This window comes from Pollachius pollachius, assembly GCF_949987615.1.
Source record: "Pollachius pollachius genome assembly, chromosome: 18".
NCBI lineage: Eukaryota > Metazoa > Chordata > Actinopteri > Gadiformes > Gadidae > Pollachius > Pollachius pollachius.
In genome coordinates, this window is record NC_136951.1 from 9,707,435 (window position 1) to 9,731,525 (window position 24,091).

At 44.8% G+C, this 24,091-nt stretch overlaps 1 protein-coding gene across 1 annotated transcript in view; it reads left to right on the plus strand.

Moving 5' to 3' along the window:
* The window catches only part of astn2 (astrotactin 2), a gene marked incomplete at both ends in the record, with an annotated part of 274,785 nt that extends 255,631 nt beyond the window's left edge, over positions 1-19,154 (plus strand). Inside the window, 4 exons of the mRNA XM_079755910.1 lie at positions 1,054-1,195; positions 10,095-10,195; positions 11,126-11,309; positions 18,899-19,154. Of these exons, the coding sequence (XP_079612036.1) occupies positions 1,054-1,195; positions 10,095-10,195; positions 11,126-11,309; positions 18,899-19,154 (683 nt within the window). The remainder of the gene's footprint in view (positions 1-1,053; positions 1,196-10,094; positions 10,196-11,125; positions 11,310-18,898) is intronic.
* Positions 19,155-24,091: the final 4,937 nt, after the last annotated feature.

The window sequence follows — 24,091 nt, forward strand, 5'->3', positions numbered from 1 at the left end:
AGGTTGTGTTTTTATTTCGGTGTGTGGGGGGGGGGGGGGGGGGGGGGTTGGTTTGCAACCCTAAGCAAGTTTTCAACTGAGTGAATCGAACTTTGGGATTTGTGTTTTAAAAAAAAAAAAGAGGGAACCTTCGAAAGAGCAAACCTGGCACAGGGAGTTCAGCAGTGTAGGAATGTGTTTTGGGGAAACCTCCTTTACACAGAGCTCTTTCTGTTAAAGGTCAAATCATTCATTTTTCCTCTCCCTCTTCTGCAACCTTTGCTTACCATCCCCATGTGCCCGGGCAGCCAGACTCACTTCTTGTGTTTATAAGTTGGCCCATGTATAACATGCTTAAACTAAGCTGCCCTTTATCTCCTGTAGAAATAGTTGGAAGTCCAAGCATTTGGGACCTTTTAAACTGTTTTGACAGGTTTTTTATTTTTTTGCTTCTTTCCATCACCCCCACGAGGCCTGGAAACTTGATGTTCGTGTGTGTATGTGTGTCTAAATTAACAAGTGTGCGTTGCGTTGGCTTTTTCCCGTAAGCTGAGATGAAAGATATTTCACAACTCGTGAATGGATGTTTTTTTCTAAGGACATTGGTGAGATGTCGCCGTGGCACGGATGAGCCCAGAAAGGACATGAATCATAAATGAGTGTTCCTGTGTTTTTACCCAACTGCTATATGATGTACCATATTGGAGCTTGTTTGCCTGGCAGGATAAATGTGTTGAAAAATTGCTCCTTCGGGACCAAGCAAAGGTGAGCCTCCAACTGGCTCTGTATGCAGAAGTTGTAAATGTCTTCCAATGAAAAATAAATGCACTTAATATTTTTTTATTGTGTTCGAGAATGACTTGCTATTATTAAGTTGGCTCTTTAAAAGCCCTAACATAATAAGAAACAAATAAAAAATATGTATATAAAAAAATAACATAAAACGTCATTTAAAACCGTTTGGCCTTATACCCACAATGCAAAGCTTATGAACGATCTCCCATTCTCTCCATATCTCTCCGCCCATCTCCATCTCCCCCTGCTTCCTCTCCACACATCGTCCTTGTGCACCAGGGGAGACTCTGAGCCTGGTGGATGACATCTTTTCCGGCCTGGGCTCCTCCTGTGTGGTGGCGGGCAAGAGGAACCGTGACCACGCCCACTCTGCATTGTACTCTGTGGTCTTCAAGTGCCTGGAACCTGACAGCCTCTACAAGTAAGCCTGCCCACCCACAACCCCCCCCCCCTTCTCTTTGTTAATAAATCCACTCTTGTAATGTTTCATCTTTTAATAAATCCTACGTTCTTCGTCCTGTATGATTGATCATATGGCGAGAGGGCCACACACTTCGTCAATGTGCCGCATGACGGCTTAGTGGACTCGCTCTCTAATTGAATTGCAAGGGTTTAAACTAATGACCGGCCAAGCCAACTTAAAGTCTTTTGGCTATCGCTTGCCTGAAGTTCACTTGCTGTTCTCTGATTTATTGGGGCCTGTTCTTGGATCAGTTGCTTCGTCGGTGGGTTTAAAAACACATTTCATAAGGTTATCTATCGTTTAAGGGATTTTTCGTTGCTTTCAAAAGAAAAGGATCTGACAACACTTGGAAGAGATTATTTTGAGGTAGGAAGTGAGTTCATGAATCCAATTTTAGAAAAAGACTCATGCGAGCATGGTCTACTGTACTCCCACTATTATATTGTTGAATCTGAAAGACACAAAAAGCGGTTCAATGAATGTGCAAAGAGCAAAGTGTCCTGTGCCTCTTTTTACCTCAAAAGGTTGGGAGGCTTTGGTCATTTGAGATGCTGCTTGTCAATTCAAAATGACCTTTATTCAAGTGGTGAAGTATGATATCAAATACCCAATTGCTTCAGAACATTTAATAGAAAAATCCATTGAGCCCTTTGCTGAACGATAACGGCGTGAAAGCATATTGCATAGCGCTAGCTCGACGCAGCGCCGCGCTGTTGGGATGCTAATCGCTACAGCATGTTTAAGATGGAGGCTAATTGGTAATATAAAGCTAGCGCTGCGTGCAACAACACTGCTTCCAGAGGAGAGCAGACTCACTGTACCGTGAAATAAATAGTAGATAAAGTGATGTATGTATCATATGGGGTTTGTAGCCTTTATGTAAGGGTTTGATTTAATAAAAAATATATGTCCATGCCTCGGGATGTTGATGAATACCCCTATCCTGCAATATTGTTTTTGGAGTGACTCAGAATTTATTGCAAGCTAATTATCTTCATTCTTGTTCGTGACCACACCTTTATGAGTTTGGTATTTCCCATTACCATAAAAAAAAGGGCTTGTATTAAGACATTTGGTGCGGTGCGTGTTTGCAAACAAGAATGAGTGGCCAGATATATATCACACCACATCCTCTCCTGGGCATCTGCTGTTCCTGCTGGGGACGGTATTTTGAATTAGGGGTTCGCGTCTCGTTCCCCCCCTCTTTCTAGAAAGCAGCTGGCTTGAGTTAGCGATGGAGACGTATCTAGGTCTCACCATGGTGGTCAAGAAATTTCTTTTCTTTTACTGAAGAGGAAAACATGTTGTTGAATAACTCCCAGATGAGATGGAGAACAATGCCGTGGTGCCACTGAATAGTAGTGCTGTACACTTTTATCCAACCAAAACAGCTTTTTTCTTTTTAGATTCATGTCATTGATCGTGAGCAGGTATGGTTTATTAAGGGTGCGTCTTGCTCAAGGATGCCTACAGGTAGACTTCAGACAATGGGGTTCGAGTCCAGAAACTCATGGTTGGGAGTCAAACCCCTCTTGAGGTTGTAACGTTTCCTGTTGTACTATTAACACTGTGACGTGTTGACTCTTTCGTCATGTTTTCCCCTTTGTTTGAATTGTGGCAATGTGCAATTGATATGAGCATTGTATTTGCCCAAACTATTTGCCTTCCCTTTTTATAGCTTAAAATGAAGGAGAAGCGGCTTGGCTTAAAGCCGTTTTCTGACTGAGATGCTTTTATTGGATACACCGTGCACAGTTCAGGACTCTGAGCTTTACTAATTATTGTTTAGTTTTCTTTGTTCTGGGTAATATTTGTTTTGCGTGGAGCACACAGCCATAGAAACGGCTACACGCTGAGTGTTACTTTGAAAAGTGGGTGAGATTTCAAGGGATAGCGGTCAATAAAGTTACCTTGACTAACCCCCCCCCCCCTAAAAAAAATCACCTAAACAGCCTCACTTCTACGGTGTGGTGAAGAGCCCTACTTCAAGTGGTCTGCTCTGTTTCTTTTCTTACGTGTCGAGGTCTCCACGGCGTCTCCCTGTGACGCAGGCGAGGGAGGGCGCGCTCCGGCACAGAACGTATAGTCCTCGCCGCACAGGGGAACGCATGGGACCGGGCCAAGCCACTGACTCCCCAGCTCTCTCCCATAGCCTTGTTAACGCAGCCCCAACAATCTTGTTGTCCTCGGATAACATTGGGACGTGCGTTGGAAGTGACGTCAGCAGGCACACCTTCCATGCAGCCAACGTTTGCCCGCGTTCATCTGGAGCTGGATAAGGACTCTTGCTGACATTGGCCACATTTGATCATCCCAAGGTTGCCAGAACACTGGGGCGCCTCTCTCCCCCCTGAACCTGGCAATGTCCATGAATGACTTTCTCCTCTCTCTCTCTCTCTCTCTCTCTCTCTCTCTCTCTCTCTCTTTCTCTGTGTGAATGAGTTGGTGGTGGTGGTGTTGTTGTTTTTGATCTCGTAGTTGCCCTTGCAACATCGGCATTTTGGTAAAGGCGTTCAATGGCGCTGTCCAAACATGTCTGTCAGTTGAGCTCGCAAAAAACTTGAGTAGCACACGATGGGGGTTAAACACATGGACAAGATATGAATAAATTAAAATGTTTAGACATGATGCTATTCTGGTTCAACATGCGACTCCCAAAGTGCCGATGCTTTACATTCTTATGTAACATTTAAACCGTTAAGTGGGAATTAAGTAGAAGTTGCATTTGACAACATTCAACAATCACTCTATTAGGATTCCTTCGATTACACAGATAATAAGGAGTTCATATCCATTTTAGTTCCTCCCAAACTCGAAGTTATTGAAACTATTCTTGAAAAGACATTAGCAATGGTTGCACAATAATTATTATATTGCATTAATTAATAACAATTGTATTACATTTTTTAGATACATGCATTTTAAAGATGCAATCGCAAAGATCAGTTCCGTTCTCTTTGGCGCCATGTATTGCAAAACATTGCAGTAGGTCATTATACACACCACTGAGTTGAAGAGCGAGTCTGTTGCAGTAGCTCTGCCCTACCCTCTCTGGGGGAATAACCACTGCTGGGTGATGGAAAACGTGTTACTCACAGAGCCACTGGTGATTCGAATGCATGGCGGGAAAGTTGCCGCTGACACAACCGCAAGGGCTTTCACCAGTGGTGGGTCATAGGCTCAATCCCAATTGTGTTACCTTATTGTGCGATAGAAAGTGACTTAAAGTTATATGCCGAGACATCTGTAAATTGTTTTTTGCCTTTCTCTTCCAGATTCAGACCAGTTGTTAAATTTCAAATTCATTATTGTGTGTCCAGAAGGAGGTTTCGTGCAATGCTACTAGATTATACAGCACTATTTTGGGTGCTGTGATTATTAGGCTGGCTGTGATTCGCCGTTGACAGGTTACCCTCCGTGAAGACTTTCTAAGCCAAAAGCAGCTGATAATATCATTGTGAAACACAGCTACAGCCCCATAAATAGCTTGAATTATCTGTCTGTTTGTAGGCAAACTATAATCTTGTTGTGTTTTTACTGGCACTTTCGAATCAGCGACTAGTCAGACCACATTAGAAATCGTTGGGAAGTAATCAAAAGTGTATTCCTCACACGAACAGGAGCTCGGCTACTGATACGCTTTAAGTCGCTTTAAGAATTAGGCATCAACAACTTGTCTGAATCTAGGTCAGACGGGCAACCGCCAATTCACAGAGATGGCCTCTTTAATATATCTTTAAATATATATTTTATGTATATTTACATATCCGAGATATTCTTTGAACAATCCTCATTACGCTCTAGCTCCGCAATCCCATATAAACCGTCTCACGGTGAAACCTTTTTGTTTTTTGGAGTGAACATTACATTCCAGAGCTGATGCATAGATGGCGGCCTGCCCCACCACTGTTGTTTTGGTTTGGGTCTTGGGTGTTGACTTAAACCAAGACAACCAGGAACGCTGTTATCTTTCCAAATGTCAGCTATAGTTGCGGCCAGCTAACTGTTAAGGATGTAAATTAAATGTTGCAATAGCATAATATAAAAATGTTCAATAAATTTGGACTGCCAGGGCAGACAAAAGTCTGATAGCAGGAATGCTATAAACTGGCTGAACGGGGCGTGTCACTTTATTTAGTTTCAACCAATCATGTTACCGGAGGCGGTTATTGGTTCCTAACTGCTTACACAAACTCGGTTAGCGCTAGTAAAGCTAAAACATCCTGTCCTGACCCCAATTTATTGTTATCCCCTTCTAAAAGCTTAAATGATTCTCGCAAATGTGTTGATTTTGGGTAGAATATATCCGTAACATATCAGGATACATAGGCATAACTCCTCCCCTTTCAGTTTTCTGTTTCCTGCCCAGGTTCTTTGCTGTCCCAGATGACTTCTGTACTCCTGTAACTTTGCCCTCCATCCTATAGAGGACTATATTGGTCTACCTGAAATCTAGGATCTGAGACCCGACCCAGGACTCGTACTTATCAGGGTCCACATTTCATTTCATTTTGGTTATGGTCCGGTTGGGCTACCCATTCTATCACTGGTAGCCTCGGGTCTTCTCACTCATGATGTGTTGTACCCAAGTCGATCCCAGAAGACCCCGGGACCAGCACTGATCGAACCACACAGAAGTGATGATTTGTGTCTTTAGCATTACCATGGCATCTTTAGAAACATTTTAATTCGGTTTAGTTGGGTCCATAAAAATTCTTCATCCGTCTCAAATCCAGGATATCTGTGCTGGGACATGTGCCGGGTAGGGTCTGTAAGGGGGATAAAAGGGGCTCCGTTTGTATATTTTTTCACAAATGATCGTATATAAAATCGTATCTTGGAGCAAAATTCCTCATTTTGGAGTGGTTTCGACCTCTACTCTACTACTATTGATAGCACTATGGACAGATGACGAGGATCATCAGATGGGTAGGGCTGTGTGTCCATATTCGGGCATGGGAATCTAGATCAAGTCATGAATGAATGAAATAATATTGTGCTGGTGGCCCTGATAAATGTGCGGCACCGAGCTGTGTGATGTGGTTCCAGCGGATGATGTCATAGAAAAGCCATGCCTGCTGTGCTGTCCTTCCAGAAATACTGCACTAATTGATACATTCTCTCACCCCGCGTTCTCCCTCACTTTCTCCCTGTCCCCTGTAACATCGCTCTCTCTTTCTCCCACTCTTTTTCCCTCTATCTCTCCCTCCCCTCCCCTCCCTCCCTCTCTCTCTCTCCCCCCTATCTCCCCCACTCTCTCTCTTTCTCTCTCTCTCTCACTCTCTCTCTCCCTCTCCCTCCCCCCTCTCTCCCCCTCTCTCTCTCCTCTCTCTCTCTCTCTCTCTCTCTCCCTTTCTGGCTATCTGTCACCACCCGCTCCACCTTCTGCCTTTTTTCCTTTCTCTTCTGTGCCGTTCATTAAATCAAAGGACAGTGGGTTACATTAATGGCAACATCGCTAATGTACACAAACATTAATCTGCCGTTAGTGTGCCTCCCGTATCGAACGCAGGGCATTCGCAGCGATGGCACGCAGACCAAACCAATCCACTTCCAAACAATTTGTGCGCAGCCAGACAGCCTTGGGGATAGACAAGTGAGGGGAGAGGGGGAGCTGGGGGAGAGAAGGAAGGCAGGCAATCGGAGACAGGGAAGGATAGCCAGAGCTTAACTCTGAGCAATGTGGATCGAGAGAGAGAGAGAGAGAGAGAGAGAGAGCAGGGGGGTGAGAGACAATCCCTGTGTGTGGTGGTAGTGGCGGTCGGCGGTCGGTGGTGGTGGTGGTGGTGGAGGTGGATGTGTGTGTGTGTGGGGGGAGGGAGGGGAATGGTGGAGGGTTGTTTTGCCAGTACTGTTACTTCATGTTTTGACATTCTCGTGGCAAGCCAGACCGTGGCTGATTCCTTTGTTCTCCCAGGCGATCCTTATCACTGCCCAGTGCCAGTAGTGAGCTCAGACACCACAGACTCCAAGTCTATCCGCTCCACTCAACCCCCTGCCGGGCCCCTGTGTGTGCGTGTGTGTGTGTTTGTGTGTGTGTGTGCCCGGGTCTTTTGGGTCTCAGTGGAAGAACTTCATCAACAGTCATCCGAGTTGGGGGGTTGGCGTGACCGTCTGCAAAATTGTACCCTTGGCGAAAGAGAATACCTATTTTTTTGGGGGGGGAGAGAACGAACCGAAAACCACTAGTTGCACAAGCTTCTTTTATTTTTTTTTCCCTGTCGCCTATTTGACCCATATGTCGCATTCTTGTCGGCGTTCCTTATCTGATGTTTCGATATACATCTCCGGATCTGAAGTCACGGAAGGTGAACGATGCTGATGATGCTGCTTCCCCTTTCGGAAGCATCCCAAACCAGAAAGATAAAAACAGTGAACCCGGGCTTGCCGGGTCTAAACTCAAACTTGCAAAACAAATTGCCCCTGATAAATATCCCAACCATCCCTCCTCCCCTTCGTGTCTTCCCGCCCGCCCACCCCCCCTCACATCCTCGTCCTCACGATCTCTTCCTCTCTTCTCCCGCCCCTGACTCTCTATCCCCTGGCAGCGCTGCGGCCATGTAATCCAAACAGCGTGAGGGTAAGTAACGCCAGCATTGTTTTGCTGGGCAAAAGGAGACGGCGAAAGCCTAAGGGACAGCATTTCGGGGGGCCCCTTCGTCTTTCGTGAGGTTTTCTCTTCTTGGTACCGCATGTATCCTGATGAATAACAAGAGCAGACAAAGTATGTGAAATATGTCCTGACGGGGCCATATTACAAACAAAACAATCACTCAGCGACATTGAACAAGCTTTTTTCAAACAAAGGGGGGAGGAATTCAAAATTACATGTTGCACATAACACATTTTGGAGGGAAACAAAGAAAAACTTTTGGGTGATGGTGGGCCGGGGGGGGGGTTGTCAAAGAAAATCCTTCAATTCATTTACATGTCATTGTGGTATGTGTGTACACGTTTTGGTTTTGATGTTTGTTTCAAGTGTACCTAAGGCGAGCGAGGGAAAGGAAAAACTTGCATCCTGACCACAGTGTTTTCACACTTGTTACAGTCATGCAAAACAAGTTTGTTTGGGTTCCCCAACCGAGAAAGACCGTTGTGCATGATGAAGAGATACGATTTTTGGCGAGCAGCACTAGTGACCCTTCTGAAAGAAACACCTTGGATTTAAGTTTGCGACAGCTGGAGAAGACCATCAAAATGGTCAACGGTCTCGGGTCAACACGACCTTCAACCACCATAAAAACACAAAATCATTAGGGTTCCCAGGGATGAAGTGTCTTCATTTGCCTTCATAAAACAAAAACAAAAGAAGCTCAAAAGGGTGGACTCTGAAGACCATATGGAGCTAGGTTAGTAGTTCCACCATCGGCGGCAACACAGTTAAAACACACACACACACACACACAAACAGACAAAAAGAGAGTCTGAGCTGCCAGTTGGTGGCATGCAGCGCAGGCAGTGCCAGACGCCGCGGGCTAAGTGGACCGCAGAGGGCGGCCGAGGGCATAGGTTCTGCTGGGGGACGCATGACGCCATGGTCACGGGGGCCAGCTCCAGCTGCGGGCCCTTGTCCTCTGAACATCAAGGGGTTTCCGAGTCCTCGTGTGGCAGGCCTGCATTCGAGGGAGCACCGGGCGGGCGGTGAGATGTGCTCGGGTGAGCACCAGGCGTTCTGTTGTCGTCTGGATGCTGTGCAGAGACGTTGAGCAGCCGCTGGGACCACAGACAGAAGCGCTTCACTAGTCTTCCTCCTGGCCCGTGCTGCTGTGTCCGTATCCATGAATCAGTTCTCATGGGCGGCTGGTTCACAGGCTTCTCCACTGGGTTTTGTCAATGAGCTGATGAGCTGTACTGTAGTAGGTCATGAATATCAGGTTATTGAAGCTTTTGAATGAAATGCGCGTTTTGATTTGAAACAATTGGATTCAGTTGAATTACAATGGTTTGATACCAAATATAATATTTGCAAATATGATTAGGCCTGTATAAATTGTATAAATTAACCTTTTTGGTTGAATGTGCATTGTAGTTACTGATAGATGCAAAAAAACAAATTAAATAGGTAGGTAAGTGAGGCCAGCAAAACCAGCACCGAAAAACCACCAATGCCTTCTGTTCTGTTATTAAAAACCCTTTTCACTGAGGTGGCATCACGGGACACACACAGGTGTCGCTCATAACACTAATTATGGGTCTGCGGCTTTTTAATTAACCGACTTGTAATTAGCGTGATGAGCGACACCTGTGTTTGACCCACAACGACGACGCCTCTACGAAAGGGGGGTATACCACGGTCCACCCCCTCCTCCTCCTCACGGTCACCTTAATTGAACCGGGAGAGCTCATTGGCTGGTAGAATTGAGGTGAGGGATTGCTGATTGGCCTCTGTCTCTCCCCAGCCCCAGGGGTAGGCAGACCTCGGGGATGTGGCGGACAGATATTGGTGCTCTGATGGAGCTGTTCAGTTGTGGTGGCTAGTCGTCCTCCTTGTTACTTCCCATGGCCCCTGCCTCTGTGTTCCCGCGTCACCACAGCCTAGACATGTTTTCCTATTAGGAACACAATGTTGCCATCGTTGTTTTTTTGAGGGACTCGACTTGTTTTCATAGGCCGCCAACCTCCCTTTCCCCACCGCTACGTTTAACGTAATGTATGTATCTCACGGGAGACACAGCCAGATGTGTTTGAAGCTGGTACCGTTTTCTTCTCCCCACGCAAAAAAGTCACGAACTTCACATGCCAAGATCTCCATAATTATTTATAAAAAAAAGTTGAAAATAGTGACAAGAATCTCTAGATTTATTGAAATTGTTTCCCAATTTCACTTTTTTTTTGTACCTCTTCCTCCCCTGTCCAGGTTCACCCTGTATGCTGTGGACAGCCGAGGCAGTCACTCTGAGTATAGCTACGTGTCTGTGAGGACGTCTTGTCCCATGGTGGACGATAGCAGGGCCGAAGGTACAGTTTTGACTCACTATCTGACCCTTATCAGATGGTGTTGCGACTGTCCGTGAAAAATTCTCAAAGCGTGTTCAAACTTTTTTAATGCATGACTGATATTCAAACATGATGCAATATCTTTAATTACTGATTATTAATATATGTATAATTCCCAGATAATACTACCATACCTACCCAAACAGGGTATACTATCATACCTACCTGAGCATCCAACCATATGTTTGAAGCTTCAGCGGTGACAAATGACCGTGGCCTCTTCTCTGCCCTATCACCATCCCTGTTTGCCATTATTATCAACAACAAGCCTACCCCCTTGGTCTATTCCTTACTTATGCTAGAACAGGTTTAATTCTACTACATTTGTTGTTCAAATGCAGAACCTAATCTAATGTAATTTCCATATGGTTACCGGTAATCTAGTAATCGCTCAAATCAGACTTTAGACTAATATCTAAATTAGTCTAAAGTCTAGTCAAATCTCGGTGAACATATGTTTTACTTTCTTTCGCCTCATACATATTTATTTCAAACCAATCATTTACTGAAGGCGGGATCTGTGAGCATGTGATTGGCCAACACAAGCGGTCAACAGTAGTAACCTGTAAAAACGTGTCTGTAAATGCTTCAAATCCACATCGTGTAGACTGGCCAATTTAGACATCCCCCTCATTAAAATCCGCGTAGTGAAAGCTTCCATCGCTCGCGCGATTGAGTTTTCTGCAGTAGAACTCTCCATAACAAAACAGGAAACCGGGGATAACTCCGCCCCTTACAGTTTCTGGTTTCCGGCCCAGGGATCCTCCCCGCTATAAGTAATACGACAGCTGGACCCTAAATCCCCGGTAATCTGACACTTTCCTGTTCTTCTGTCAATCAATCAATCAATTTTCTCTCTCTCTCTCGCCTCTCCCCCCTCCCTCCCTGCAGAGATAGCCGACAAGGTGTATAACCTGTACAACGGCTACACCAGCGGCAAGGAGCAGCAGACGGCGTACAACACGCTGATGGAGATCCCCCCGCCCCTGCTCTACCGCGTGCAGCACCACTACAACGCCCACTACGAGAAGTTCGGAGACTTTGTGTGGCGCAGCGAGGACGAACTCGGCCCCAGGTGAGCAGGACGAGGTGGAGGGTGGAGGTGTTGATACCGCTACCGCTATTTATTTAGATGTCAAAATAAAGGTTTCGTATGAAAGCAACACGCATTAGGTGGTAATGGCGGTAGGCCCCTTCGATCGGGTTCTGTCTGATATTTAATCTGGCCGTGGTTTTAAAAGAGGAGCAGATATTGGGAAAAGCACGGTAGTTGGTTAACCCGTGTAGACGGGTTCTAGAGCCCTTTCCTATAACCGTCCCGGACGTCACACACACTTGGCGCTGATCACAGGATGTGTACAGCGTTCCCGTTGATCGTGGCCTGTAGGTTGAGTTGTTCTTCTCGCAAATCTGCTGACCAGATGCAGCTCAACCTCTCTGTTTATCTGGTTTACCTGTTCATGGTATTGATCACTATACTGGTAGACATAGCTGGAATATATCCAGCTATATCTACCGGTGTATTACCAGCATATGACCATTATTTGTCACAAAATTCAAGAATTCATTGAAATTAATAACAAATTAATCTGATAATAATATTCAATGGCATTCATCAATATTTGTGTATTTGAGTGTAGCGACTAATGTCCAGCTTTCTGCCTCAAACTTTTCTCACGACTAAATAACTGTAAGCCGCCAAATCCGAAATGATAACAGCAATAATAATAATATATAATAATAATAGCAGAGACCATAGAATGCCAGGAAAGTGAGGGTGGAAATCTGAAAGGTCACTCTGTTTTTATTACCTATTATCTGCATTCCCTGTTGGTTCTTGTTGGTTGGCTATCAGCAATAGATGGGGGGGGGGGGGGGAACAGCAGCCTAGTTTCATAGGCGGTAATGGGCCACATTCATAACTGGGATTTCATTGATTGGATGATGTTGTTAACGAACAACATGGGGTCGGAACACGTGTCACATGCACGCACGCATCACATTTTTCACACTAATTCTGTGGAAATAAGAGCTGATGTAAAACGTCTGAGAGAAAGGGTTTTTGTCATTAAACACAAGGTACTCTTACACTCTTCTTAGTCTTGTCCCTTAATACATCCCCTATTTCTGTGAGCGAGTTTCAACATACAGTAATCCGAAGCACAACACAAACATGCATTTCTAGTGATGCTTTTGGTTGGTAGTGGTGAAAAGGTTCAAGTAAGGGGGGAGTTTCTTCAATGTCCGAGAAACATCCTCTTCCCTGTAATGTCGTAGAAGCAGGAAAGTGACTTGGGTTGTAGAGATGTTCTGCTTTCCGACAAAGGGCCATGTTATTTACTACGACAAAGCCTCATTACTGTTTGGCCCCATCTTTTGAAAACCGATTAAAGCTTTATGCGCCGAAGCAGCACTAGTTGTAATTGATAGTTGTAGTTTATATCATAGTTATTTAGTGGCACGTTAGAATGTGTGGAAGGACCATAAATTGCTTTATTGGGTTAACAATTAAATACCTCTTAAAAACCCACCTTATTTATTTATTGTATTTTTAATACAAGTTAAATAGCATTTTTGTTTAAACCTTGCCAATAGCCATGGCATGATGGCAATGCGAAATCCAACCTATTTGAGATTAATTAAATGAGTTAGTTGAAATGAAGACATGATCTAACTCCCTAAACTGTTTTATTTTTACAGGTTAATTGTCTTTCTACATACAATTTACATTATTAAACCAGTTTTTTAGTTTAGATCATTTTGGAGATATTCTACACATATTTGATTGACAATTAGGCATTTCCAGGCCCACTCCCACACAAACCATACACACTTAAAACACACTGCAAATATATATATATATATATATGTATATTTATATGCACAGAAGCAGTGTACATAGAGTACACATTTATTTATTTGTATTATAAATAAATAAATGTGTACTCCATGTAATATGTTTGAAGCAAGTCATAATTTAAATGCAATCGATAATTGCTCAGAACGTTAATTTGTAGAAAGTTTCCTAACTGATGAACTCCCTCTCGATCGACTCGTACTCGGACGGTACCAAGTTTCAGACGTGCACACAAAATAACCCTGAGCGACCGTTTATGTGGAAACACTCAAACTGTTTGTATCCCTGAGACAAACTAAAGCAACAAGGCTGTGTTCCAGCAAGACAAACATGTGTACGCTAAGTCCTCGCCCCTCAACCGGGGAGGTCGCGAGGGCACTTGAGCGGGGTCGTCATGGCGACAGGGGAAGAACGGCAAGCGCAACGCACACTGGACACCAGCTGTCACTCTGGATGGAGGTAAATGTCATTCTGGGAAGACGCATGAAGCGTGGGCTTCTGCAGCTTCTTGTTTTGATTAAAATACAACGAAAAGTCGAACGGTATTTGGATGAACCCAGCAGGGGCGCCTTTATTTTCTCCCATTAGGAGCACACGGTGGAATTCCGAATAACGGAGTGGATTGCATTTCAAAGTGGCTCGCGTTCAACAAATTAAAAAAACGAAAAGAGTTTGGTTTTCCAATATCACGCGGGTTTTAAGCAACAGTACTTGTGAGGTCAATCCTGGCCTCTTTTGTCCCCCTTGGGGGAAACGGGCAGATCGTTCACTGGGAACGTATTGATGAGCTATAGCCATGGTGTAGATTGAGCATTGGTTGGTTTATACGACCTGGCCTGAGACCCCTTTAACGAGCCTTCAGCATGAGACCCCCTTAGCGTGACACCCCATGCCTTCAGTCTGAGGCCCCTAAGCGTTAGACCCTAGGCCTTCAGCCTGAGACTCCTTCAGCCCGAGACCCCTTAGTGTGAGACCCCAGGCCATCAGCCTGAGACCCCCTTCGCATGAGACCCCATGAGCGGGGCATTTCCTGGGAACGTGGCAGAGGAACACAACCGCGGCAGTCCAACGGCCTCCATCCTGCAGCCAACAGCGTTTCCCGGCTGTGGAAGACCACAACAGAATAATGCTGTTAAACCCCCCCCCCCCCACACTGGTAATCCCAGGACGGCCCGCGATCGGACTTATGAATGTGATTGGAACGTACTTTTTCAGCTGCAGGTGGCAGCCAGGTCCTAATTCCCGTCAAATGTTTCCTGTTCCCACCGTGCCTGTTCACCATCACAAAGTTGGACGCTGTCTCTGAGCGAGGGAGCGAGGGAGGGAGGGAGGGGGAGGGAAGGAGGGAGGGAGAGGAAGAGGGAGAGAGATCACAGCGTTGTAACCGTTGTTTGTTTCATCGGCTACATTTCTGGTCAGTATTAAGTCTGGGCTCTGCAATGTGCAGTCGTGCTCAGTTTCAAGGGGGCGGGGGGCGGGCTGGGTTGGTGGATTCTACCCATTTGGTCTGTAATGTTTTGTTTGTCTTTCCTTCCTTGGATGTTTATTTAAAGATCTCATCCACCTCCTCCTTGTGCCTCTGCATCTCTCCGCACTCGGGTTCCACCGCGATTGTCAAACCAGAGCAGCAGTTTGGCAGCGGCCCGTGGGGGAGAGAGTGAGGGAGAGATATAGAGAAAAGGAGAGAGCGAGGGCGAGCTCTCTGACTAGATGCATGTCTGGGTTCCCGCCGGCGCGCCAAGATTCCCCAACCAGATTGTCCCGGTTCCGTGTCAGCTACCCCTTGTTGGCTTTTGGTGAGGGAATGCTGGAATGTGGTAAACAAGTCGTGCCATTTTTTGGTGTTCTTTTGTGTTAACCTCTACCTGGACGGCGTTTCACGAACGGGCTTGTGTGTGTGTGTGTGTGTGTGTGTGTGTGTGTCGCAATGTCCGACATTGAGACAAGCAACACACACTCCAACACACACACAGATACAGGCGCACACAAACACACACACACAGACACATACACACACACTGATACAGGCGCACACGCACACACATACCGTGGTCGGTCGAGTATTGGTTTAGGCTTCCTCTGCGAATCCTTTCCATATAAAGTTAAATCAGAGACCGAACGGTGAAGAATAGGTGGGTGTCGTGAGACCCCAGATCATGACGCGGTTTGTTCCACAGTAGTGCCATCTCCATAAGGACATAAATCTCCCCAACCGCAGTGCATGATGTCATGTATTTTCATCCTTGTGTTATTATTCCCTTTTCATTCATCTTTTTATTTATATATTTATATATATATCCTTTTACTGAATAAGTAACAGGACCAGAGAAGCTCACTTCATTTTTTTTTTGCGAGGGCATACCAACTGCGTCTCTGGAGCTTACTGACAGTTCTCTACAGAGAGCAATACAGTGTGTTAGCCCGAAGCGTTGAGTTACCCCCCGGCAAAGAGAGAGAATGTAGTCTATTGTATTAGTTATTTCTTAACACTAGGGACAAGACTAATTCTGTGGTTGGGGGGCCAAAGAGTTTCCCCTTTCTTCAGTGTCTCGGTATGCGCCGGCCAAAACACGCAAAGCCTTTCCCCGCTGAATGTATATAGAACAAAAATAGGATGGACCACGCATTGATTCACGGAAACGGATGATCGATTGATTGACGTGGCCTGCGGAACCAGCAGTATGTCCACCGCCACTAAAAGTCTTGACAGGAACGTATTCATCAACGCTATTATTGTCCCGTCGCATACTACGTCTACGAGGCGAGGCATCCGGTCACTCATCCACTGCACCCACCCCCCCCCGATGCGATTCCTCAGCAGAGCAGGATCTCAGCGCCATCCGTTCCGCAACCGTTGCGCAACCCGTCCCTCTGGTATGTCCTGGTAGGCCGCCCCCCTCGAGGGACAGCCGAGGATCAGGTAGGATCACGCGCCACCGGCCGCCAAGGAGGGGGCCGCTTCTCAAGTAACCACGGGCGATGCCAGAACCCTCCCCCCCCCATCCCCACGTCCCTCTCACTCACTCAAACAAGGGCCAAACCAAACACTAAACTCGATAGTCAACTAAAACAACTCGACTTCCAAGTCTATTTGCTCCTCGTTCTCATAAAGAGCTTCAGCAGGGAGAGCTCCCCCCGCACCCTCACCACCCCTTGCCGCCAACGCACACACGCAGACTGGCACACGCGCGCGCACACGCACACGCACACACCACACAACATAACACCACCACACACTTCCCAGCGACGCTCCGCAAGTGTGACTCAGCAAACACGACCACCGACCCCCCCGCGACCACTGCTTGTTTACCAGAGTGTGGACAAGCGCACACAAACACACACACACACACACACACACACCCCCACACACAGGAGTCTTAACCAGGACATGTACAACACCAGCGCCCTGCCAGCCACCGCAAAAAAAAACAAAGAAACGAACGAGAGAAGAAGGGAGAAGAGGAAACAGTTGAACTCGTTTGAACACAAAACAACAAACGAAGGAAGGGGGCAACGCCACGTCCAGCCAGGATCAGAGGGCGCCGTCCGCCCTCTCACTTCAGAGCAGTCGTCTTACAGGCTGGTTGGTGGGACGACGAGGATGATGGACGGATCACCACAGTGGGTGGGTGTGGTGGCTCTGACCAGGAGGCTGAGGTGCCTGGTGGGGGCACCAATACCTCAGAGGTTGGCTGGGCTGGTGGACTCAGGGAAGGCATCTGGATCAGAGAGACGGCGGGGTTATTTACTGCCTGGAGTTGGCAGCTTTTTGCCTCGTTGGGGTAATTTACGAGCCAGCGCTATTGGTGGTGCCTTTTAAAAGGTAACAGAATGGCCAAGTGAAACCCGGGCAGAGTCAGCACTCCTCCTCGGGGGGGGGGGGGGTAGAGAGAGAGAGAGAGACTCCCCCTGTGTCTAGTAATGTCTGTGTACTGAAACACACCTTCGGGACTTCAAACTCCCAACTGAATTGCTTTTTATCCGTCTGTATCCTTGTCTCTCTTTGCGCACGTAAAAAACGGATTCAACCACATAAACCCACGCAAATTACCCAAATGCATTTAAAAACACAAACTGAATCAGTAGCAACTTTTAAGATTATGATTAAACAAAAGCACACACATGCGGATGGGGCCCCCCCTGTGAAAAAGACTCCGCTCATTTACAAATTTCCCCCCAATTTTCACCATTATCATCCTCCTGACATTTAACATGATTGTTTCAACCTCTTAATCATCTGTTTGCAGTTTAGCCGCTCGAGACATAAGGAATTTTCAGGGAAGCAGGAAAATGTTCCTTCTGTTATTTTCTGCAAATAAATGTTATCTGTACTCTGCTTAACTAAAGACAGATGCTGATGCTTGGCAGACACGGGCCTACCCTACCAGTTGGAATTCACCCCCGCCCCCCGCCACACACACACACACCACCCACAACACCACCCACTACCGTCACCCTTCCCACCTCCCGTGTGTTTGGACTGTACACTAAAAACCAGACCGCCTGCTACAAAGGTAGCCCAAGTTCATATTGACGTACGTCAGAGTGCATCATGGGATTTTTTTGGTCAGCGATACTGCGCCATACTGAGAGGACTCAAGAGAGAGTTGTAGTGCTGTAAAATCCTAAATCGACGGTAATATACTGTAAATGAGGCTCATGAAAGTATTGTGCTACGTCTCGCATCAGAAACGCTGTTGAAGTTTCAAACAAAACAATGTCTCACAGTAATGACAAAGATCCATTCAAGATCAATTATTAAACAATGACCAAAACAACACTACTACCAACACAGTCACTAACATCGCATTGCGCCTGCTTCCAAAATGGAGGCGGTCAATGTGATGTGACGTGGCGATTTACAAGTCGCCACGCAACCCTATAAATTGCTAAGTTAGGGTAAGCTGGGGAATAAATGAATGAATGTGTTTCCTTGTGAGTGAGTGCGTGCGTGCGTACGAACACATGTTGGTTAACTGCAGAGTACTGTCAAGACAGAGAGGCATGCCAACTGGGGTTGACTGGCAGGACTTTTAAACCCGCTCTGGCCAGAGTACTTAATAGTAACTTCATAGAATCTGAGCAATGTTTGATAGAAAAAAATGCCTCCTCACTCTGGGTTATATTGTTGCAACAGACTCACCAGACTCAACCAGGGTGGTCTACTTCATAACAAATAGCATTACCCTTTCTTCTTGTACGGAACGGGTACACTGGCCTGTGGAATACAGTGAAAGTTACAACATCGCCACCATATCTCTCTCCCTCTCTCTCACTCGATCTCTCTCTCCCTCAATTTTACATATTACATATTACAAGTACAGGACAAAACTTCTCCTCAAGTCCTCCTCTGTTCCTTAGAACTGCTTGTGACAGTAATTAATCTCTCTCACGCTGTCTCTCGCTCTCTCTCTCGCGCACTCGTTCTCCCTTAATGAAGTTCCATTCAATTGAGCTTCATTGGCATGAAAAATAAACATTTTAGTCCGAAGCAGTTCAAAAAGGAAACAAAACCAAAAAGGTACAAAACAATGGGGGAAATATAAATTACAAGAACTGAACAAAACATCTCTTTCTCCCTCTCTCTCTCCCTCTCCCACTCCCATCTCTCTCTCTCTCTCTCTCTCTCTCTCTCTCTCTCTCTCTCTCTCTCCCTCTCCCACTACCAATCTCTCCCTCTCTCTCTCTCTCCCTCTCCCACTCCCCATCTCTCCCTCTCTCTCTCTCTCCCTCTCCCACTCCCAATCTCTTTCTCTCCCTCCCTCCCTCCCATCCCCCTCTCTCTCTCTCCTCCCCCCCCCCTACAGGAAGGCCCACCTGATCCTGCGGCGGGTGGACAAGATGAGCCACTACTGCCGGGCGCTGCTGCACAGCGCCTTCATCCAGAGCCGCACCGACACCATGGCCTACGTGTCGTGCCAGAGCGAGGACCTCTCGCGGGCGCTCCACAGCGCAGGCGGCAGCGGCACCCTGCACGGCTCCCTCCACGACACGCGCACCGCCTGCATCGAGAAGCTCATCTCGGTGCAGCGCAACACATACGGCAGCACCAACCTGCGGTGAGGAAACCAGCCGCTGGAGAGACTGTGGACAGAGACAGAGAGAGAGAGATAGGGAGACACAGGGAGAGAGAGAGAGAGAGAGAGGGAAAAGGAAAGGAGAGAGAGACTGTGGACAGAGAGAGAGAGAGAGAGATAGGGAGACACAGGGAGAGAGAGAGAGAGAGAGAGGGAAAAGGAAAGGAGAGAGAGACTGTGGACAGAGAGAGAGAGGGAGACAGAGAGAGATAGAGAGAGAGGGAGAGAGAGAGACTGCTGCACGTTTTGTCTGGTTAGGCAATCGGCGAAGATCGATTGAAGATCCCCCCGCGCCGCTAAACATGGGTCGCTCCAAGGGGACCAGGTTTTTTTTGTATAAGAAGAAGAAGATGAGGGGAAAAGAAACTCAAAGGATCCAGGGAGCGCCTCACGTAGACCTCAAGAAGTTGCCGGACATTATTTGTCGTTGAAAAAGTAATGAGAATAGACATATTTTGTGTGGCCTAAAAAAACAAACATCGGTGTGTGTGTGTGTGTGGAGAAGTAGGGAACTGTATTTTTTTAACTGCAACAATGCCAGCGATTGCACATATCAACCAGGAATTGCAGTGTGTTAAACATGTAAATTATCCCTTGGGCCAAGAGAGGGAAAGGAAGAGGGAAAGAGTTGCGCTAAAAAACACTGAATGTAATATTTGAGTTTCTTTACAGTGCTTTAATAAAAGAGGCTTCTTAGGAATACAAAAAAAGAAAGGAAATATGAATCTTTGCTCACTTCGTTTAATGGAGAAGTAATTAATGAAGCAGTGAAGCCATTACCGATTCTTTTTTTATTCATCTCCAAAGCTCATTAATTTAAATAATTTGAGGATGATTTCTAAGATTAGAAAAAATATATAGTCTGTACAGAATAATAAGATTATATGCAAACATTATAAAGCGTAAGTGTGGTTGCCATTTCGGCAAATATCACAAGACATGAAATGTGTGGCAGTTGAATGCTAAGTTATTCAACTGCTGAATTTGTAGTTGACAATGACATGTTTTCTTCTGTTAAGCCAAATCATAGTTATACATAAAAATAATCCACAGCTAAGAGAAAGAGACAACTCTATTGTTTCGATTTAAAGAAGGATATTGATTGTATTTAAGTTGAGCTATTCTATTTATTTATTGTTTACCTTGGTCTACGCTATGTTCGTATTGGCTTGTCATTAGTCCGAGCTTTGACCTTCTCAAGAAACGACTACGGATTTAAAAATTGTGCGCTGTTGCATTTTAGCTCGTTACGTTGTTTCAGAACATAACGATAACCAACTGTTTATTCATTCGTTAATTCACTTCATCTTGAGTGTTGACTCCACTGGATTAATTTTTTTTTCAGGAGTGTTGCCATATATTTAAAGTATTAAAGAGTAATCAATTTAATCAATTATTGATTTGAAAGTATTATTATAATGGTGGAAAGAAAAACGTCCCCCCATGTGTGAGGCAAAAAAAGAGACTAAATTGTTTGAAAATGTGGACAAATAACAAATGCTGTCTTCACATGATGGTCACTCAATCAGGGTTTAATGGTCCGATTCTAACAATCGATTTACATGGATAGAAAGTTTTGGAACATTTCAATTTTGATCATAAGGTGGTTAGGATATCGATAACTTTGCAACATTTTAATTTAGAGGATACAGGCTTTTTTTGATGCATATGGTTTTATGTTGATTGTACATGAAATTGTGGAGGAATATGTGACTGTTGGATCACATCTGACTCATTTCTCGTCCATCGGATCATCCCAGAAGCCATGGATATTGTTTGAATGAAAATCTACAATGCCTTTTTTTTATATTTCTTTTCAGATTATATGACTTGTTATAGTAAATTATTATATTGTACATTTTAAATTGTATATACGAATCTGTATTATGTGCTTTGATTGTCTTTTTTCTGAAGAATGTTAAATATTAAAAATGTATAGATAACCACCTCCACTCTCTTCTTTGCTTCAATGACCAAATATGGTTTCAAACACAAAAATATGTTGCTATTCATCTCGAAACTCCAAACTCTTAAATACTGACATACTCCAGCCAATCAGATTAAATAACTAAGGGAGGCAGTCCACAAGTGCCACGATTTCTGAACATTGAACATTTCTAAAAATATGTCCCGGTGGGGCCAGTCTAAAACCATGTTATATATAAATATCAAATATATCACATCTGGGTTCTTGGCTATGGAGAACCGAGTTCATCTCCCACAAGGGTCCTCTCAATGGAGACCTTCCGTTTTGGAAAGGTAAGGATGTCATGTAAATTGTAATGTCAATTATGTACACTCATAGTGTGAGACTAAGTATAGGTGTCTAGCCGATTTGGAGAGACTCAAACAAAGCGTTCCAGGTCCTTGAAGCATGAAAGGTTGCAAAATACAATCTTCCGTTTGAAAATAGCAATCTCATCACCACAACCTTGCTGAATCCCCTAGCTTGCTGGTCTGTCTCTAGACTGAGACATGTTACTCAAGACGGTTATGTCCCTAAATGGGCATTTATTTAAGACCTAATCCATTTTTATTGCAACCATACTTGCATACCATTTCGTAAGGCGGGTTTGAGAGCAAGGAAAAAGACCCTGATTGAACGTTGACAAATATGTGCAGAATGAGATTATTTTCACTTTTCTCCGTTGACTTGCATACAAACAGACATGTTTGGACTTAATGACTACCCACATATAAGGAGCTACAACATTGAAAACAAGTTTATTCACTTCTACATGAGCAACTCTTTTAGACCGTTATGGCTTCCGTTTGTTCACAAGGCATCATCTTGTCTTCAAGATGACTTCAGGTTTCCATGGAGGGCCCTCTAGGCAAGAACTGAACCCAGGTCTCTGCTGCATCACCGAGAAGCTAGAGCTAGAGCTAGAGGCTGAGGTAACGATATAATTTGCATTACAACTGATGAGATTTTTACATTTAAAAAATGACAGCAGGTTTCTATTGGGACGGGCAGTTGAACCCAGGTCTCCAGAGCTGACAAGCTCTGGAGACCTGGTTGCTCCACATGTTTACTAGCTATTACATCTGGCACTTAAAAATAGTACTTAGCATTGTGAATAATATTATCCTAGCTATCAGTGTTGTATACAGGGAATGGGTTAACCTATTTCCTGTATACAGTGTGCTTGGCACTTTGTTTGGCACTTGTTTCTATGAACATCCTTACTGTACCAACAGCGATATATTGTGGTTTCTCTTTCTTCTGAAAGAGAAACCACAATATATCACTGTACCAACAGCAATATTTTGTGGTTTCTCTTTCTTCTGCAAGAGAAACCACAATATATCTGAAGGGTGAATAAGGGTGTAACACTGAACTAGCATTACTCCAATCCAGCATTGGATCTCATTAAAAAATACTAGCATTCAGTTGGGGAAGAGGGGAAATCGCTTGCTCGACCAATACACACACATATCCTTCATGAATTGCTCCACTTTCTATCATTAGAGGGTGGGTATGCCCCTCTGTGTGTAAACCAAGTCTGTGCTGGGAAGCATTTTCTTTTTCCGTCTCCCCCCCCCCTTTCTGTACAAACCATTTCTTTACACTCAAGTCCTGCTCCTTTTCCAGTCATGCAACATTAACTGCACTTTAAAAAATCAGTAGCTTAAAGTCCATTCTCACAAATCAGACCATTAACGTCACTGGAGTGCCAGGAACAGCAGTCACATTTCCATGCCAGTGTATCTATGACAGTCTTGAAGAATGTGCGTCACTCTTTTTAAGACAAGTTCAGCACTTTTATGGGTTGGTCTGTATAGGGGTTCCCCCTTGGTGAAGAGCAGTGATGTGTTAACACTCAAAATGTTCACTGGAAGGCGTTTATCCCAGTGGATTTGCCTAGACTTTACAAAAGATGGGGACACACAACCTTATCGACAATAAATCATTAATGTGGTTTACCCATAGATGATTTAATTAGAACACTATTTAAATGGCGTAATTTACGGTTGCTTGAGTCTGGTGTGTGTGTGTGTGTGTGCGGGGAGGGGGGGGAGGATGAATCACACTTAATCCAGCATCCATTCACTTCGACCAGTGTTTTTATTTCTACACAATAAATGACAGCAAAATGAACATGATTATCGTTTTTATGATTCATCCTTATGAAAATATAGTGCACACCAGACGTATTTTTTTGCCATGTACCAGAGCACCAAAAATATGTAGAATTGCAACTGTTAAAACAAAGAGTGAATATCAACTGAAACATCCATCCATAGATTTCCTTTCTACCTCCCCCCCCACATGTATCCTAGTCAGGTTTCCTGGTGGGGAGGGGGAGGGGCCTAAACTAAAACAGTGAAGTCCAATTGATTGTATATGTGCCAGAAAGAAAAGTGCATACTGTATGTAGAAACCTAACCAAAATGGGGACCATCATGAGAGTGGGAGTGGGACCACAGTGGGTCTGACTGCACACAGCTAATTGGTTGTGTTGACCAACGCACCAGGGGGAAGTTCTACTGTCGGTGCACATGGACTAAACATGAGGACAGAAACCTTTGGGATTTGGAGTTTCATAAAGAACTAGGTTCTGAGGTTCTATGGTGCCTATCGTTTTAAAGAAGGCTGAAGGCTGATGGCCGAGGTTTTTATCACAATGGACTCTTGGACTCTTTGAAATTACCACGGAATGCTTTTTTATTAATTTCTTTTTTTTTTTACAACAAATAAATAGATTTGAATTGATGGATAGATTCTTGTACGAAGCCATAACGAACAAATAAATTCTGACAGCAAGTGGTGTGGTGAAGCATCACAGGATTATTACTGATAGTATTATTATTATTATTCTTTTCTTTTTTTCTTTTTTCAAGTGCTACTTTGATGGTACACAATGCACGACATATTCACGGTTCATTTCCTTTGTATAATAGTTTGATAAAAATCAATCA